The sequence below is a fragment of the Propithecus coquereli genome, unplaced genomic scaffold (genome assembly GCF_000956105.1).
Source record: "Propithecus coquereli isolate 6110/MARCELLA unplaced genomic scaffold, Pcoq_1.0 Scaffold1, whole genome shotgun sequence".
NCBI classification, from domain to species: Eukaryota; Metazoa; Chordata; class Mammalia; order Primates; family Indriidae; genus Propithecus; species Propithecus coquereli.
In genome coordinates, this window is record NW_012133857.1 from 24,746,595 (window position 1) to 24,764,528 (window position 17,934).

General features: G+C 36.7%; 1 protein-coding gene across 3 annotated transcripts; it reads left to right on the forward strand.

Moving 5' to 3' along the window:
- Window positions 1–1,694: 1,694 nt before the first annotated feature.
- On the forward strand, window positions 1,695–16,627 carry LOC105805924 (chromosome unknown open reading frame, human C3orf14). 3 transcript variants are annotated; one of them, XM_012638895.1, is made up of 6 exons: window positions 1,695–1,729; window positions 2,368–2,478; window positions 3,095–3,178; window positions 4,532–4,655; window positions 14,228–14,302; window positions 16,233–16,627. In XM_012638895.1, the coding sequence occupies exons 3-6, from the start codon at window positions 3,126–3,128 to the stop codon at window positions 16,365–16,367; spliced, it is 387 nt and encodes a 128-aa protein (XP_012494349.1). In that variant the 5' UTR covers window positions 1,695–1,729; window positions 2,368–2,478; window positions 3,095–3,125; the 3' UTR covers window positions 16,368–16,627. The 3 variants fall into 3 exon arrangements, with proteins under 3 accessions (XP_012494349.1, XP_012494355.1, XP_012494362.1); XM_012638901.1 differs by having other exon boundaries at window positions 3,098–3,178; XM_012638908.1 differs by having other exon boundaries at window positions 1,718–1,903; window positions 3,114–3,178.
- Window positions 16,628–17,934: the final 1,307 nt, after the last annotated feature.

Consider the following 17,934-nt stretch of genomic DNA (forward strand, 5'->3'; position numbering starts at 1 on the left):
TGGTTCACAGCTAAGGCAGACAATGACCTAAAAAAGCTGGGCTCAAACTAGAAAGAGATGGATTTGCCCCAAATGTGTTACTATACAAAATTACACAAAGCGAGAGGTCAGGAAAGTTTGTCTTAAGCAACATACAAATGCTGTAATGTACAGCGTCTCAGTTCTCTATTTCATGCAACTCATTACCAACTTAAGAAAAATCCTTATTTGTAAATTTACATTAAACAATAAACACGAATTCCTTGTAACCATACAAAAGCTCTATTTCATTCGTAGAATACAGGACCATTCGAGGGTCTATACTTCATCTGTACTAAGTGGTAGCGTGAAACAGTGAAATCAAAGTTCCAGTCACCTGAACAGAGCTCCCTGAAATTATGATGGCATTTCAATGGGGTGAATTATTTCATCCATTCATTCAAAAATATTTCTGGGGCACCTATATGTCAAGCAGTTCTAGTTGCTAATAATACAGCTGAAAATCAGAGATAAAAATATCTGTTCTTAGGAAGTTCAAATTCTAATGGTGGGTGCACTGGTAAACAAATGAACAGGTGATTATATAATACATGGAATGTTACTGTCTTACGGAGAAAAATAAAGCAGGAGGAGGATAGGGAGCCGGGAGGTGGGGATCTAATATTGGGGGTTCAGGGACTACTTCTGTGAGGAAGCAGCATTGAAAGATTGAGGAACTTAACCATTATGAGCAGATAGGTTTAAAAAAAAAAAAAAGAAACAAAGAAAGATCGAGGAACTGAACCTATGTAAGTGTCTGGGGAAGGGGCGTTCCAAGCAAAGGAAACATCAAATGCAATAGTCCCTGAAGCAGGAGCTAAATTTTATGTAGATACTCCAGGAGGAGAAAATAAACACCTGGATTGGTGTCCCAGCTCTTTGCCCTCTACCTGCAGAGTAACTTTTATGCACAAAACATTACCTCTCCCGAACCTCAGTTTCTTCCTCTGTAAATTAGAGGACTAATGCTACCGCATACTTCACTTGTTTCAAGGAATAAAAATGACGTTGAAGAATGCACTTTTACAGCACTGAGGGATTATTACTAAGTGTGCTAGACTAACAAGCTTGTTTACTTGGTCAGATAATGGTAGCTACCTCATAGGGTGTTGCAGGGATTCAGGAAGATAACGCACACAAATACAACGACCGATACACAGAAACCCAAGACATGCTGAATGAATATTGTTGTCCCTGTGGGGGTTGCGAACTAGGAACGGGCAAGGGCTTCTTGCTGCTCTGCTCAGTATGGGACGCCCAGGGCAAAGCGCTTCCAAGCTGCTCCACAGGCATTTGTTGAATAAACTGTAAAATTCCATCCAACCACTTTGGATTACTTCGCAGTTTTTTGCTTCTACACTCTATTGGGACATTCCAGCTTCTGAGAAACCAGCTTCCCTCTCAGAATCCCTTTTAAAATATGCAGGTCTCGCTTGAAAAGGCCTTGAAATTGAGCTACCACCAAAGGGATTTTCCCCAGGGATCTTAATAACCGTTTCTGGCCCCCGCTCGCGTCAGGCGTACTTCACATCCACCTCCTCCTCAGAGCAGCGACACCTCTCTAACCAGGCCTGCATCCGGGCCGCTTTTTATAAAGCTGTGATGACGTCACCCCGCCTCGCGCGTGCGCAAAAAAGGCGGCGTGACCACGCCCAGGCTCGCGTTGAGGCCGTAACCAGCGCCTTCCCGGAAGAACTCGGAGGCTGGCTCGGTGAGTGAGGTCCGACCGAGGGGGTCTCCTGACTGTCCGACGGCCTCGCAGGCTCGTGCAGGGCCGGTGGAGAGGATGTTGTTAAGGTGAAGAGCCGGGGTGATGAGGAAAGTTCATGAGTCCTTCAGGTATAAGCAGGAGTTAGGGCGGCCGGAGGGCAGATGACTCGAGACGGTGCGGATCTTCAGTTCAAAGGGGGGAGTTTGTCTCGGGTTTTGTCTGGAGTGCTGGTGGCGAGCCTCCCAGAAAAGTTACCAGGAGCTGACTTTCCGGGATTTCCTTAACGCTGCATTGATTGGCTCCGTTGCAAAACGAAACTGACAGGAAGGCGGGGAGGACTGGCTTGCAGTGATCTTTTGAGAGAATATCTGTAATTAGACCCTTGAGGGCAAGCCTGGCAGCGATTGCTGTCCGCGGTGCTGAAGAAAAGACAGCCTCTCCTTGAGGAGGAAACCTGATGAGGGCAGGGCGGTGTTTCGTTTCCTCTGGCTGGGTTGAGCGCCTACACTCAGTAAGTGTGTGCTTTCTATCCGCGCTGGACACTCGGGCAGTTAATAGACGATCCGTGTTTAATTTCGTAAAATTTAGGAAAGCCTCATTCCAAGAAAGAATTTTATCCCTGTCTTCTTTTTCCCTAGGGCAAGCACTTTCAGCTTTTGCACCAAGCCAGATGATTTGCCTTCGGGCTCGGGGCCTTCAAAGCATTTCACTAGACCTCTGTCTGTATTGGCCCAGTCTCTTTAGCCAAGGTGAGCTTGCTTATGGTTAAAGTGTGCACAGATGATTGAGTGCTGAGCAGCCAGGGTAAGATGAGGGTACCTGATTGTGCTTTTCCTCAAAGTTATTAATGAAAAATACTTTCCTGTTTGGAAGAGAGATGGTAGAACTGGGCAGCTTTCCAATAAAGGAAAGACCATGAGTTTCCAGTTGGTTCTCATACTTGTTTGCTTTTCTATGTGTGTGTGTGCATGCATCAGGGATGGTCTTCCTGTGTTGAATTTTACAGAGTGGATGTTTTTTCTGTCTGTTGATACAATAAAATGTTTACTTGTCTTAGTACCAGCTGCTTGTTTGTTTTTAATTCTGATTAAGGTTAAAGTCTGGGGGGGCGGAAAAGGAGGGGAAAATGTGAAATATGTTGAATTTACCTGATTCATGGTGTTCTTAGATGCATCTGGCATATGAAAAACGATGCATCCTGAATAAAAAATGAGTTTAATTGCATTCTCTCATTTTATACCTTACTACATCTTAAGTTTTATTTTCCCTTCTGAGAGAACCAGTGGGTTGAGATACTGAAGTAATCAAATGTAGCAAAGCTGAGGACATGTGGTAGAAGTAACTTTAAATATTTTTATTATTTAGCAGAAAGCTTATAACACAGCTTTGAATAAAGATGACGTCCTTGTTTGTTCAAGAAATTCGCCTTTCTAAAAGACATGAAGAAATGTAAGTTTTTTAAAAGGATAATTCAAATATGGAAATTGCACTGGCTTTATTAGTGAAATGCTGTGTGCACAAGACAAATGTTTGAAAATGTGTCATTTTAATTTTCTGACTCTTAAGAGATTTTGGTGTTAGGGAATTTCATTGTCTTTTAAGAATAACCAGGATTAAAAGGTATAATTATGTTCTGTATCTTTTTACTTTTTGTTACTAATATCTAGATAAATTTGCCCTTCTCTCACCCTTTCTAGGCTTCACTTTGGTATTGAATGGACTGTAAGCCTCTTACCCAGGGCTGGCTTGATGGGTATGTGACCTATACAGTCACAGGCCCCCACATGGTTTAATGCTCTAATGACACAGTTTCAAATCATTTTACACTGAGCCCTGCAAATTGTGTAGCCAGTCCTGCTCTTACATTTAATATTAACCGTTTTTATCCTCTGTGAGCTTTCAAATTTTTCTCTTTAATTACCAGGCCCTGTTCCTTGGATTCTAAGATATTTTCCTTATAAAAAAAAGTGACTGTTCAAAGACCCAGGTTTTTAGTTCTACTTTCCAGACAGCTCAGTGAAACATAGTCTTGAGAACCCCCACAACTGTTTGGGAAATGGTTTGACTGTTGTGTATACCACTTATGTATTTTTTTATCATCTGACATATTTTATTAATCAAAAACTTGTAAAATAGCACTTGACCAACAAGAAGCTTTTAAAGTATATTATATATAACAAAGTAGTTTGAGAATTTACTTACAACTTTTTATATCTTTCTTCAATTACTGTTTTACCTTGTTGTGAGTATGCATACATATCCACAGCTTCTCACTCATATATCAAACTATCATCTTTCCCTTGGAAAAAGAGGAAAAAAATATTTTTATTGCTTCTTCAAACATATGGAAGTTTAGCACAATTCTAAATGTGTAACATGAGATTCAGGGGTACTGAAGTGTTAAGCAGAAGGTTTCATATAGCAAGTTATATCAATGTATGTGTGTCGGGAGGTATATATAACTATGTGTACAAAGGGATATGTATTACAGTTTGCATTTTCACCAAAAATTAAAACATATCTTCCACACTCTAAAATAATTTCAAAAGACCAGAGAGGCTAAAAAACGGAAGCATGTACTTATGGCATATATAAAGAATATGTTAATGAAAATAAAAATAATTTTATCCAGATTGACTTAAGACTTATTGAACTACCTGCTTTTCGCTGTCTTCTTAGTTGACATAGTAATTGACTTAATAGGTTAGAGTTGAAGTACAATTAATAAATGAATTTTTTATATGGGTCAGGCAATGAAATGTTTGCTTTTTCTTTAACTTTATATAATCTTCATTTTTCTAGAGTATCACAAAGGTTAATGTTACTTCAACAAATGGAGAATAAATTTGGAGATCAAAACACAGAAAAGGCATCTCAGCTGCAAGCAGCTGAGACTGCTTTTAAAAGGAACCTTAGTCTTTTAAAGGTAAGTTTCTATGACTTGGGTATAAAGATTTTTTTCTCACTTTTCCAAAAACATTGTGGTTGAATTTTATAATTTTGATTTATATAATTTCTCTGTTCTGAGTAATAAGTAGAATTAATGATGCCCCATCTTTTTTGGTAAACCCATGTTAGATGGATAAGTAGCAAATAGATTCTCATTTCTTAAAATGAAAAAAATTAAAGTTTTCTTAAACTAAATGTTTTCAGTCAACCAGAAAATCAATAACTACAGGAGGAATTATAAGATCACCTTTGTGCAAGAAGAAATAGAAGATGTACCTTTTCATCTTGTCTTCTTTTATTTGAAGGGAGATCCTGATAGACCATTAAATATCTATAATGTAGCTAGAGCCAACTCAAAACTATCAAACATCATGAAAATAAGAACAATTTGATTTTGCCCCACTGGTGCCACACTCAACACACAGAATTCATATCTACAATAACAGATTTCTCAGATCCCTTTTGATGGTTATGGAGGAGGTGGTCAAAGTGTGTGATTGTGCGGGGCCTCACCATTTGGCCAATGTGCCCATTTGGAGTAAAATCATATGTGTAACATTTTTGGCTGCTTGTTATACTTTGCTTCCAGAATTGTATGGCTTCATCCATAATTAAAACCCTAAAGTTTGCTTCCATTCAAGCTTCCAAGAGAGTCTATGACTAAAACATTTGGTAGTAAGACTATATTATTTAAGTTATAAAGCAGTGTTTTCAGTTTTTATTGTTAAATATTTTCATCGATAGGCATGATATAGTTATCTTCTGTCCTCACTAGAGGATAAAGGAAGAGGAAAATTCAGTTATCTTCTCAGCTTCTGGCAGTTTGATCCACAGTAATTTAAGTCACAGCCATAGTGCTACCAAAGCATTCTATATTGCCATATGTCTTACTTGCCCAATGGTGTTAGCAATATTTATTTTTAAATGGAAATATATAGGATAATCTGGAATTTGCTCTGAAAAGTTAGAAAAACTAAATTAGAAGGCTTGATTGCTACCTACCTGCAGCAAGGGGTGTGATATTTGGTTTTCAAGTGTTTTCCTTTTAATGAACAGGTATTTGATGATTGCTCAGAGGGTCCTTACTGTTGAGCTAGTTCTGGACAGAAAGTGGGGATGACAAAATAACTATAAATCAGAGTTTTTGATATCAAGGAGATTACAGGTTTGATGATAGAAGGTTGAAAGTTCCTTGATATCAATAACTCTGAGACTTTATGTGATCAAACATTAAATTACATGGAACAGATTCAGGACTATAGAATAAGAGTAAAAAAATCTTGGAGAGCTAGAATATTCTGAGAGATCTCAGAGAGGAAGCTAAGCTTGAGCTGTGCTTAGATAGGCAGAAGGCAAGGCATACTGTTGGTTTCTTACAAAAGAGCCAAGACCAGAAGAATGAATGGCCCTGTTAATGATCATGGGAGTGTGAGCTAACTAGCTTGGAAATTCACAGGAAACAAGATTGGATAATTGTTATGGGACCAAAGAAGTTGAGACTTGATATGTAGAGAAAAGAGAGTACTGAAAGTGTGTAAGCAAAAGAAAAATATAGACTTATTTAAGAACCAAATGAGTGAGTAGTTAAGAAAGACTCATTTGCTATTTAGATGCACAGTAATTTCAAGAATGGAGACACTAGAGTTAAGATGGGTAGCTAAGAAATCATTGTTATATACCTAAGGAAGATAATGAACTTGGTTTCATAGTTGAGACTTCAATTTGGTATGGTATTTTTTTCCCTGCTTATCAAAATAATATATTCTCACTGTAAAAGAATTTGAAAGGGTAAAGAAGATGAAATAGCATACCCATATCATCGACCCATCTAAAAATTATTACATTTTTGTATTGTCTTTCAGTACTTTAATAAATGTTTATTGAGCACCTATCACATTGCAGACACAATGCATGCTGCTAAAGATGTAGTCTCTTCCCTGTCTTTTTTTTTTTGCATTCTTTGAATATTTGCATATGTAATTTTTTTTATCTTGCTTTTCCTCATTTTTTTAACCTTTGGAAATAATTTTCATTGTGGTCATTGTGAAGTTAAAATAAATAGGACTTGATTATAGAATTTTGAGTTGGAAGAGACTTTAAAAAGTCTATATATAAGATCAGATTCTCATCTAAAGGTTTCCAACTTTTTTTAAGCATCAAAACTTTTTTCAAAGATGTAAAATAGATAAAAGTGGACCTGCTTTGGCCCAAAGCCCTACCTGTCCATCCTTTCCTTGCCTGCCCAGCTGGCTCTAAGTTAATGTGAAACCCACTGATCTGGGCTACTTCCTTAACTTAGAGATGAGGAAACCGTAGGGTAACTACTCCTAATGCTCCTTGTCAAGAACAGATTAAGTTACATCTAGGATAGTTACTTTAGAAATACAGCATACACTTTTAAAAGGGTTCCAGTAAAACTTGAAAGCATTCCATAATGACGGTAACAAAATAAGAATGACATCTATTAACATCCATTATTTGACCTTATTTAGATCTTCTGACCAAGAAAATAAACATTGAAAGGGAATGAGCTTTAACTTTTTTTTTTTTTTTTTCTGAAAGAGTCTCACTCTGTCACCCCAGCTGGAGTGCAGTGGTGCAATCATAGCTTACTGTAGCCTAAAACTTGTGGGTTAAAGCAATCCTTCTGCCTCAGCCTCCCCAGGATTATAGGCATGAACCACCATGCCCAGCTAATTTTTTTTTATTTTTATTTTTTTAGAGATGTGGGTCTCACTATGTTGCCCAGGCTGGTCTCAAACACTTGGGCCTCCTTGGCCTCTCAAAACACTGGGATTACACACATGAGCCACCATGCCCATCCTGAGCTTTAACTTTTGAAAAGGAAGATATAACACTAGCATTTTGAAATGATATGGTTAGTAAAATTAATGGATAAAAGGTACAAAAATCAATAGCAATCCTATGTATACAGCTGGAAAATGCAACAGATCATAGTCACTTTAGCTATCAAATTCTAAAATACTTGGCAATGCTCTTATAGAGGTATACGCACGATTGGTATAAAAGCAATTATTGCACTAAAATGGGAGATTTAAAAGAAAATTTAAAAAGAGATGAATGCCTTAATCCTGACTAGAGAGACTATTGTTTTTCTAAATCAGTTGTCACAAAATTATTTTTAGATTTAAAAAAGAAAATCCCATTAAATTTGCATTGAATTCAATAAAATTCTGTAAATTCATTTAGAAAAATAAACTAGCAAGAATATCTAATATCAAAGAATGTTTTTTAAAAAGAAACAATAAGAGACTAATTCCATCAAATATTCAAACATATTAGTAAATGAATGGATGTGAATATAAGTAGTGAAGAAAACTCACACTCAGTCTTCAGTAACTATCAAAAAAGATAGTGAACTTTGAAAATGCGGGCTGAGTGATTTTTCCTGTTAGTATTAGTAAAACAGGATTTATTTGCCTTTTAAGAACATAAACATAATTGGTATGGATTTAGAAAAGAGAGGATTTTTTTTTTATAAATACTTCCGTGATATAAACTGTCATCTCTCCCCCACTTACCTGCCAGAAAATTTAGTTTTATACAGAAAAATTCTGTGGCAAGTAACATTATCTCATGAGGAAGCCAGATACTCTATGGTAAGAAAGGATGGGAAAGCACTATATATAGCGAGTGCTTCCACTGGAGAACCCTGGAAGTCTTCACAGGACAGAGGACAGTTAAACAGGGCCTTCAGAACACTGCCACCCAGGATGGCCAGTGACTTACCCGACCACATCTCTCCTCTTTTCTCCAATTCATTGAAGAATAAGGCAGGATCCCTAGTCAGGATTAAGGCATACTTCTCCTTTTAATGCTTATGTGTTCCTTGTACCAGTGACCCCATATCGCATGCTTTAGTATGTTATTTTTTTATCCCAGAAATTGGCCCTCCAGCAGATTAAAACCAGCCTGGCCATAGCTGCGTTCACCGTATCTTTATGGTGAGATATATACTAATATATTGTGAGTTTGGGAGGTCAGGGCATATGTAGGGACGGAAAGAGAAAGAAATCTCAGCACATGACTTTGTGCTCATGTTTTACCTTTCCTACTCATGAGTCAACTCATTTAAATACAGGCTTTTGAATCCTGCCATACAGTAACATTTATACCACCATCCACATTGGAAACTTTTTTAAATTGTTATGAAAAATTTCAAGCCTATGTAGAAGAGGGACTAGAAGAATGTACTTCCATGTACTTAGCACCCAGATTTAATAATTATCAAAACACAGCCAATCTTGTTTCATTTATATGCCTCATCTCCTCCCTCTACCCCTCAAGTTATTTTGAAGGTAATCCCCAGAAATCATATTGTTCATCTATAACTATTTCAATATACATCACTGTATATATTTCAGTGTATATCACTAAAAGATCAGAACTATTTTAAGCAAAATCGCAATACTATTATCAATCTAAGAAATTACCAGTAATTCCTCAAATATTTAATCACGGTTCAAATTTCCCTAATTTACATACATGTTTTTACATTTGTTTGAATCAGAATCCAAACAAAATCCAACATTGTAATTGATTGATAAGACTCTAAAAGATCCCCCAGTCCTTTTTTTCCCTTTGATTTGTTTCAGGATTAGGTCGTTTGTCCTCTAGAGTTTCCCAGTCTGGATATTGCTAATTACAGCACTGAGGTATCATTTAGCATATTCCCTGTGTTCCCCAAAATTTGTATAAATTGATAGATCTAGAGCTATGCTGTCCAACAGAAATATAATGTGAGCACATGTGTAATTTTAAATTTTATAGTAACCACTTTTAACAAAGCCAAAAGAAACAGATGAAATTACTTTTAATAACATTTTATGAGACATATACAAAATATTTCAAAAGTTTTCTATAAAAATTAGTAATTAGCTTGGTCTGATGGCAGTAGGTTGTCAGAACTTATTAATATTAGTGTCACTAAAGTTGCCATACAACACCCTACTGCTAAATTTGACTGGCTTTAAGGAAAAAAATTAGTAATATCTTATATTTTTTTTTTCTTACTAAGCCTTCAAAATTCAGTGTGTATTTTACAGTTACAGCATATCTTAATTCGAACTTGCCACACTTCAAGCGATCAGTAGCCACATGAGGCTAATGGCTACCGTTTTAACAGTGCAGACATTGAAGTCTGATCAGATTCAGATTCAGTGTTTTGGGGAAGAAAACATAATGCCTTATTGTTTCTCATTTTGGAATGTTGGCAGTCATTGATAATCACTGCCTAGATATATTCATTAGTGGTTGCAAAAAGTGATACATTCTTTTATTCATGTAAAAGAATAGCTCATGCCTATAATCCCAGTGCTTTGGGAGGCTGAGGCAGGAGGATCGCTTGAGGCCAGGAGTTTGAAACCATCTTGGGCAACATAGCGGGACCCGCATCTCTACCAAAAAAAAAAGAAAAAACCAAACCTAGCCTGGTGTGGTCGCACATGCCTGTAGCCCCAGCAACTGGGGAGGCTGAGGTGGGAGGATTGCTTGAGCCCAGCAGATCAAGGTTATGGTAAGCTATGGTTGCACCACTGTACTCTAGCTTGGACAACAGAGTAAGACCCTGTCTCAAAAATTTCATATATATTCTTTTATTCCTGCTCATTTAATTGCTGATTATTTATATGAAAATAATCCTCTCATCACTTACTTGGTTATACTGAAGTACAGTTCATATAGGAAAAAGTATGATTAGTGCTTGATTCTTTCCCTATAGTTTTCAAAATAATTGTTTGGTTCTCTAGCAGCCTCTAAAGATACCCATTGAAGTGTTTTGTTTTGTTTTGAATTTATCTGGATCTGAATAGTTTTGATCCTTTGCGGTTTTTATTCTTATTTATGCTCAGATTGTCCCGTTTTTTCCAAGTGGAAGCCTCTTCAAGTTAGCTCCTGAATGCCTTTGACATGATCCTAACAGTCTTTGATAGTTTCCTTTCTTTCTGATGTGATGAGCTCTTCCAGGCTCATTGTGTGCATTTGTTGCCCAGACCTGGAATTGGCCATTGCTCCAAGGAGCCCTGGTTCCTTTTGGCAGGAAATATATTTAGAGCCCTCAATCTGGGCACTTGAGGTGTTTATTGCAACTTGTTTTGTTTTTTGTTTTTTAAGATAAAATATATCAAGAGCTCATATCAGTACTTCCAACCCAATTATAGGATTCCAAGTTTCTTAAAATCATTGATCTTGTGCCTCTTAACTTCTTTTTCTCACACCAAAAATCTCAACGTCCAAAGAATCATCCCATGATACAGACATCACTATCATCAACAATATGATTACTGAGAATGGTTTTCAGTAAGATAATTCTTTTTGTCTCTAGGGCATAACCCACTGGGGATGTCCAGTCAATACTGTATTCTAAGATTCCTTGATGTAGTTCTTCTCTGCGCGGTTATGCCACCAACTAGGTAATAGTTAGATTTGTTTCATTTGGTTTCCAATTTGGGGGGATTACTTCTTATTTGTTCTATAACTATATAAAATGTTAAATGGTCTAGTGGCAAATCTATAAAACCAAGTAACAAGGTGTAGTCACATAAGTCTCACCTCTCATTTTCTCCCCTTTTTCCTGTCCCCATCTTGGATACCTTTTTTTGCTGTTGTTGAAGTTTTTAGTTTATACTCAGGAAACTTTGACACCTTAAATTTATTTGTGTAGTGAATATTTAGGTACCTACTGTATGCCCTGCATTGTTGGATACTCAGATACATAAAGGTTATATGGGACATAGTCCTTACCTTCTGGCAGCATATAGTCTAAAGGAAAGACTTTTATATGGAAGTTATTAGGATATAACTTACTACAAAAGGCCAGGATCTAATTGCAGAGATTTTTTTTTCAGTCAAGCTAAGGAGCTCACACTTCATCCTCTATGTAGGGGGTACTGATGATTTTTTTTGCATAGGAAAAGACATATTTAAAGTAGTTATTTAGAAAAATTAATCAATCCCATGTTAGGTATGGATTGAAGTAAAACGAGATACACTTTAGGCATGAGTCAGAGTAAGCACTCAGCAAGTATTTGTTGAATGAGTAAGTGTAATAATAAGACCATAGCATTGGGAATGAAACGGAAAGACTAGAAGAGACATGCCAAAGGAACAATCTGTAGAGCTTTGAAATTTTAAGTGGCAGAGAATAAGAGGAGGTAAAGATAAAGGACACAGCACAGGTATCGGGATGAATAGAATTCCCACTATCATTCGTTCAATACATTGGTAGAGGCCGGGCGCGGTGGCTCACAACTGTAATCCTAGCACTCTGGGAGGCCAAGGTAGGAAGATTGCTTGAGGTCAGGAGTTCAAGATCAGCCTGAGTGAGAGTGAGACCCTGTCTCTACTAAAAATAGAAAAAATTAGCCAGGTCTGGTGGCATGCACCAGTAGTCCCAGCTACTTGGGAGGCTGAGACAGGAGAATTGCTCGAGCCCAGGAGTTGGAGGTTGCTGTGAGCTAGGCTGATACCGCACAGCACTCTAGTCTGGGCAACAGAGCTAGACTCTGTCTCAAAAAAACAAACAACAAAAAAAATTACATCGTTAGAAGTAAGATGAGCTTAGTTTTATTAGGTTGAGAAATAAGGGCTGGAAAGGTTAGCCATCCCTCTACAGTAGAAGGTTGTTGAAGCTAGACAGAGACAATCTTGAGATAGAGAAAGTAAAAATATGAGGACAGATGTCACAAATCTTAAGCAAGCCCACGCTTAGGAGCAATGAGAGAAAAATGAGCCAGCTGAAGAGAAAGAGAAGTAGGAATGAGAGAGGTAAGTAAATATCACTTAAGCTCGGGAAGAAGTTTTTCAGAAGAGTCATAATCCTTAGCCAAAATGCTGTAGAGATGACAGTCAAGTGTCTAACCACAGGCTTGCTTTACCAGACCACATGTCCCCACTCATACTGCTCTTCTGCTCACAAATCTGCTCTTCTATTACAGATATTCCATATCCTTATTTTCTGGTCTTCAAGAAAAATGTTTATAATATTCATCTACAATGTTGGTGGCACCTAGATCTGCCACTAACAATAACTTTGTAATTGCTGTTAGAATAATGACATAATTGGGGTTGTGATTATTCTATTTGTGGTTTGATTTATAAAAGTAAAAAATAATTTTTCCAGGACCTTGCAAAATCTCAATGTAATCACAGAAAAGTTATTAGGCTTCTGTATCTGTCGTAGTATGGGCATCAAAAACTCGTTAGCATGCATCTTAGCTGTCAACTTCTGGTGTGGGATAGACATGCTAATACATTGGCCTTTTATCCCTAAATTGATGGCTTTTTCCCTTCAAATCAACTTCCTCTAGACAGCAGGTGCATTAATGGTTGTGCAACTTTGGGGAGTCCCTTTAGGGAATTTCCTGTTTTTCCCTTTTACATTTCACACCCATTCCTTGCTCCCGCCGCTACCATCTGCTATTTCTTTTCTCCTGTTCAGCATTGGCTTCTTCACACCCCACTCCCACGCCCTTTTCCATCTCTCTCCGTCTGTCCAACAGCCCTCTACTTAGATTGCTCCAGTGCTTATACATGGATCAGAGGACTTTCTCTTTTCTATCAAGTCACTGAGCTCAAAGGAGAGACAAGATTTATATGGCCTTTGACCGAGGCTGCTGTGAACCTGACAAACATAATAAGGGGGCAGAACACAACATGAGCTGAATTGGGGAGCATTTATTAAATGAGACTCAAATGTTTCAGTGACAACTTGCAGAGTCCTATATTTCTGGGCATGTGCTTCATGTATGTATCAGGGTAAGAATCTTTACCAGGGTATGAATTCAGTTTAATTACCCTGGCGTTTTTATTAATACAACCACAAGAGAAAATACACACATCTACAAGTTAAACTGCAAATCAATACACAGTGCTTGAATGCCATCAGCTGAATGATATACTACCTAGCAGTAAAACTTGCCATGGAAATTAACTTAGAAATCTGGTAGTAAAAATATCTAGATGGTATAGTGAAAAGATTCTTGTCACAAAGTACTGAGGTACCTCATTGAGCTTCTTTTAAATGTGTAGAATATTTGCATACATGTAAAATTTTAAAATGGAATGTTGAACAAGTGAAACGTGTGCCATTAATATACCATTTGCATTATCTGGAGAGACTAGAACTCTTCATTTTTAAGGTTAGCATAGGGTGAGTCTGCGTGTGTTAACTGTTTTTATATCTGAGTTATCCATCTGGTTGTTTTTAGGTGATTGTCGAGCTAAATTAATGCCCTGAGCAGTTTTAGAGGAAGTTCTTTTTGCCATGAATTACTGGCATTTACTAGCTATTCAAAGTGAAAAGAGAGAATTTAGAAGGACCACACCTCCTTCTATGTTAAAACAAGAAACTCTGTACTATTTGAAATGGGTTAATGATCAATTCTCCTACCTCAGTGTTCCTCCATCAGTTAAACTGTATATCCAGAGAAGAGTTGAGGTGAGCGATTTAGGATACACATATTGCTACTAGAGGTGTCATTTGTATTATACAAATACACTTTGATTATAAAATGCTGATGTCTGTTACAGGATATAGAAGCAGCAGAAAAGTCTCTAGAGACCAGGATTCATCCAATTCCACGGCCTGAGGTGGTTTCTCTTGAGGTAAGAAGATTAAGGAACAAAGAGAGGAATCTTAAGGAAAAAGAGAGATCCTGTTTTGTTAGTAGTGTATATTAAGATAAAAAATGATTATGTGTATTTCCCAGATTTATTTATTCAATTAAATAAAGATGTGTTTGATATTTATATGTCCACAGTACCATGCTTTATATATAGTAGGTAATTGAGAAGTATCTTGATTTAAAAAAATACTGTCAAGTGGAAATTTTATAAAGATTTGTGTGGCTTCATCTCGTCACTTAGAAACAACTATTCTGTTAAGCCATCACAGACAACATGCACTAAATCTTACGATGACAGCATGCCTAACCCAAGTACTTTTCTGTTGGCTGATGTTAGAAGTAGCAGTTTAGTCCTTTCACCAAAAATTGAACCAAAGCTATTTAAGTGCATATTATCATACAGTATAGTATGGCTGTTGTCTATTTTATTTTGCTCAGTTCAAGAACAGATTGGGAAGATGCTTGGCAAAAATAAACTAGATTTTGTATATGAATGTGTTGGTGATAAATGGAAGCTTACTACATACAGAATAGTTTCATTTTATATTTTTAATGACCTTTTTCAAATACAATTTTGCTTTCTGCCCAACCAGGGAAACGAATAGACTCAAAATTAAAGGCTGAGAATTTGCCCCTCTATTTTCTGTGTCATCCAAGGTAATAAAAAAAGGCATTGATCAAAGATAGGAAAAAACCTGGTACAAAGATGTGCCTTGGGCATGTCTTTTTCTTTGTTGAATTCTCCAGTACCTTGCTCTGGCACGTACAGGGCCACACAATAGGGGTTAATCCAGCTGTGAAAGGCAGAGAAACTCCCAGCCACAGGCCTCCGGTGGTGTGTTTCTTAACTAGTCTAGCACAGCAGGATGACCTTTATTCTTAGGTATGTTGGGCTGCTTCTCAGACCACATACACAGATGTATAGATACGTGGAATCCCTCTCCATTTGCAACTTTCACAACTGCCGTACTTCTTAATGCTTTGAGTGAATAATTATGTGTTTCTAATGCTAACTCATTGGCTGGATTTCCCAAAATGAGATTGATAGTGATGATCTAATATGAATTGCCCTCCTGTGACACAGAGCTTTTGACAGTTCTCTTTGACCTCCTCAGGGCAGTCACCCAAGAAACTATCAAAGCTCTTAGACGTGGCACAGCAGTGTTGCATGAGTTTCTATAGCCTATAGACCACTACCATCAGACAAGTAACACAGTATCTTAACTTCTAAGCTATTTATATTAAAATGATAAAAATTATATTATTTTCTCATGATACAAAAAAAAATGGGGGAAAAAATTAAATTTGTCATATTGAAATGTTATTTTAAAAGATACAGTGGATTGCTTCCAGTCTCTAGAAATAAAAATAAAAGGTATAGTGGATATATATTTCCCACACAATTAAGGGTCTAATTTATCTGAATCCTACACTGTAAGACACTAGTTATATTTCAGTTCCTGATCTCATCCCAGGTCAAATCTTTTGATGTCAAGTCAGAAGCATTTATGTTGAATAATTTTATTGAAATAATTTCAGTATGGGTCATCATTTGGTATGGGATTTAAAATACTAAACATTTAGCAATTGTGTAGCTGTCATACCTCTGGCAATTATCACAAAGTTGGCCACAAGAGGGCGTGTAAAATCACAATAAAATTTTAAGACCTGTAATTCTGCCAGGCTCTGGTTTTACTGAGAAATTTGAAAATTAACACTAGTAAGTAGCCAGATTTTTTTCTAAAATTAACATAAAATATTCTGCAGAGGAAATGCATTCTACATATATGTGTGTGTGTGTGTGTATACACGCACACACACACTTAAGTGAATAAACATTTAGACTATTATGAAGAGCCAAGTTCAATTGCTTGATACGCTTTTTTACTTTTGGATTTTTTTTTTTCCAGACTCGTTACTGGGCATCAGTAGAAGAACATATTCCCAAATGGGAACAGTTTCTTTTAGGAAGAGCACCATATCCTATTGATGTTGAAAATCAAAATGAAGCAGAAAAAAGCATTCAAAATGAGGCACAGCGATAACTTCTTCACATGCTACTTCAAAAATCTTGTTTTAATAAAACTGAATATTAAAGACTATGTAGGTGATTGCAGGGACTTTAGGAATTGAATATGTTCATATTGTTCCATTATCTCCTAAATGACAGTGAAGATATGAGAATCTACTGGGAAGTCTTAGGCTATCACCTGTGACTATTTCAAGGTCGTGAATTTGTTTTCTACCAAACCCATGGACATGTTCAAAACTAATATTAAAAAGTGGCCAGTTTATTAAATTATTTTAAGTCAGTGTGTGTTATTTAAAAAAATTTACAGTCATTCTCCTCTAAACAGTTACGTAAGTTCTGATTTTAAGTTTTCTAGAATCTCCACTTTTTAGTTACTTTATTAAGGGAACAAGGTATAGGATCAAGGTGGTTCTTTGCTTATTATTATGGTTTCTTTTAACAAATGAAAAGATAGTGACACTTAACTGCTTTAAAATAATATTACTTACCAGAAAATAAACTCATGAAATTTTGTGCTTCACAGATAATCAAACCTTCTAAAAGTTCTGGAGACAGAAAGAACTGAACTATAAGACTATGGTTTTGAAAAAGGAGAACTATTAGGAGCTGGGAGTGGCTACCGGATTTTGACTTTGTTGTTTAAAGATTGCCAACCCTGTGAATGCATATCACCCCTCTCTCTTGTCTTTTTATCTTTAAATTTGCCCTTCCTGCTCCCTTCTATTTTCATTATTTCTGAAAAAACTGTCATTCAGAAAGCTTTGGGTCACAACCCTACACAGCTTTGAGATTCTTCAGTCCACCACTGCTTGAACACTAGAAAAAAATTTATAATTTTCTAAGTACAGAGGCAGTCTCTGCTAGTAAAAGGTATCTATCTATGCTATATTATAATTAAACGTTTTAAATCTCAAGCTGGTTTGTGTTCTTAAGACAATAGGATGAGCTAAGAAAACACAACAACAAAAACTACACTGAAATGTCCATTGTGCTGATAAGTTCCTTTAAACTACCATCTTGGAAATATCCTGTTGAGTGGGTGTTGGTGTGGGTAACAATAACGTTGTTTTCATAATATGTGCTGGCAGATTAGCACACTTCTCTACAGTGTTAACAGTTGTAATTAAGGAATAAACAGCACAGGGTGTCAGTCCGATGACAATTTCATCTATAGTGTCACAATACAAAATGTCACAAAATATTAGAACTGTTATATAACTATAAAAAGTATCAGCTTAAAAGCTGAAATCCTTTAAAAACAGAAGACAGAGAAAGGAAGAAAAAAGAAAACTGGCATAGCAACCAGAACAATTTTATACCTTCTCAAGAATGTTCTGTCATGAAAATAAATTGATAATTTTTTTTCTGTTACATTACAGTTTGGTTTCTAGCCATCCAGTTGATTTAGCAGGAGAATGCAGGTTTTTTTAGCAGCTTTGAATTGGTAAACAGATTTAGATGTAGTAGAAAGGAACATGAGGAAGTTTTTTTTTTTTTTAACATCCAATCTTTCCCAGCATATGCACATAAGAAGGTGAATGAAGCAATGTGAAACTTATTTCTCTTTAGTCAAGTGAAAA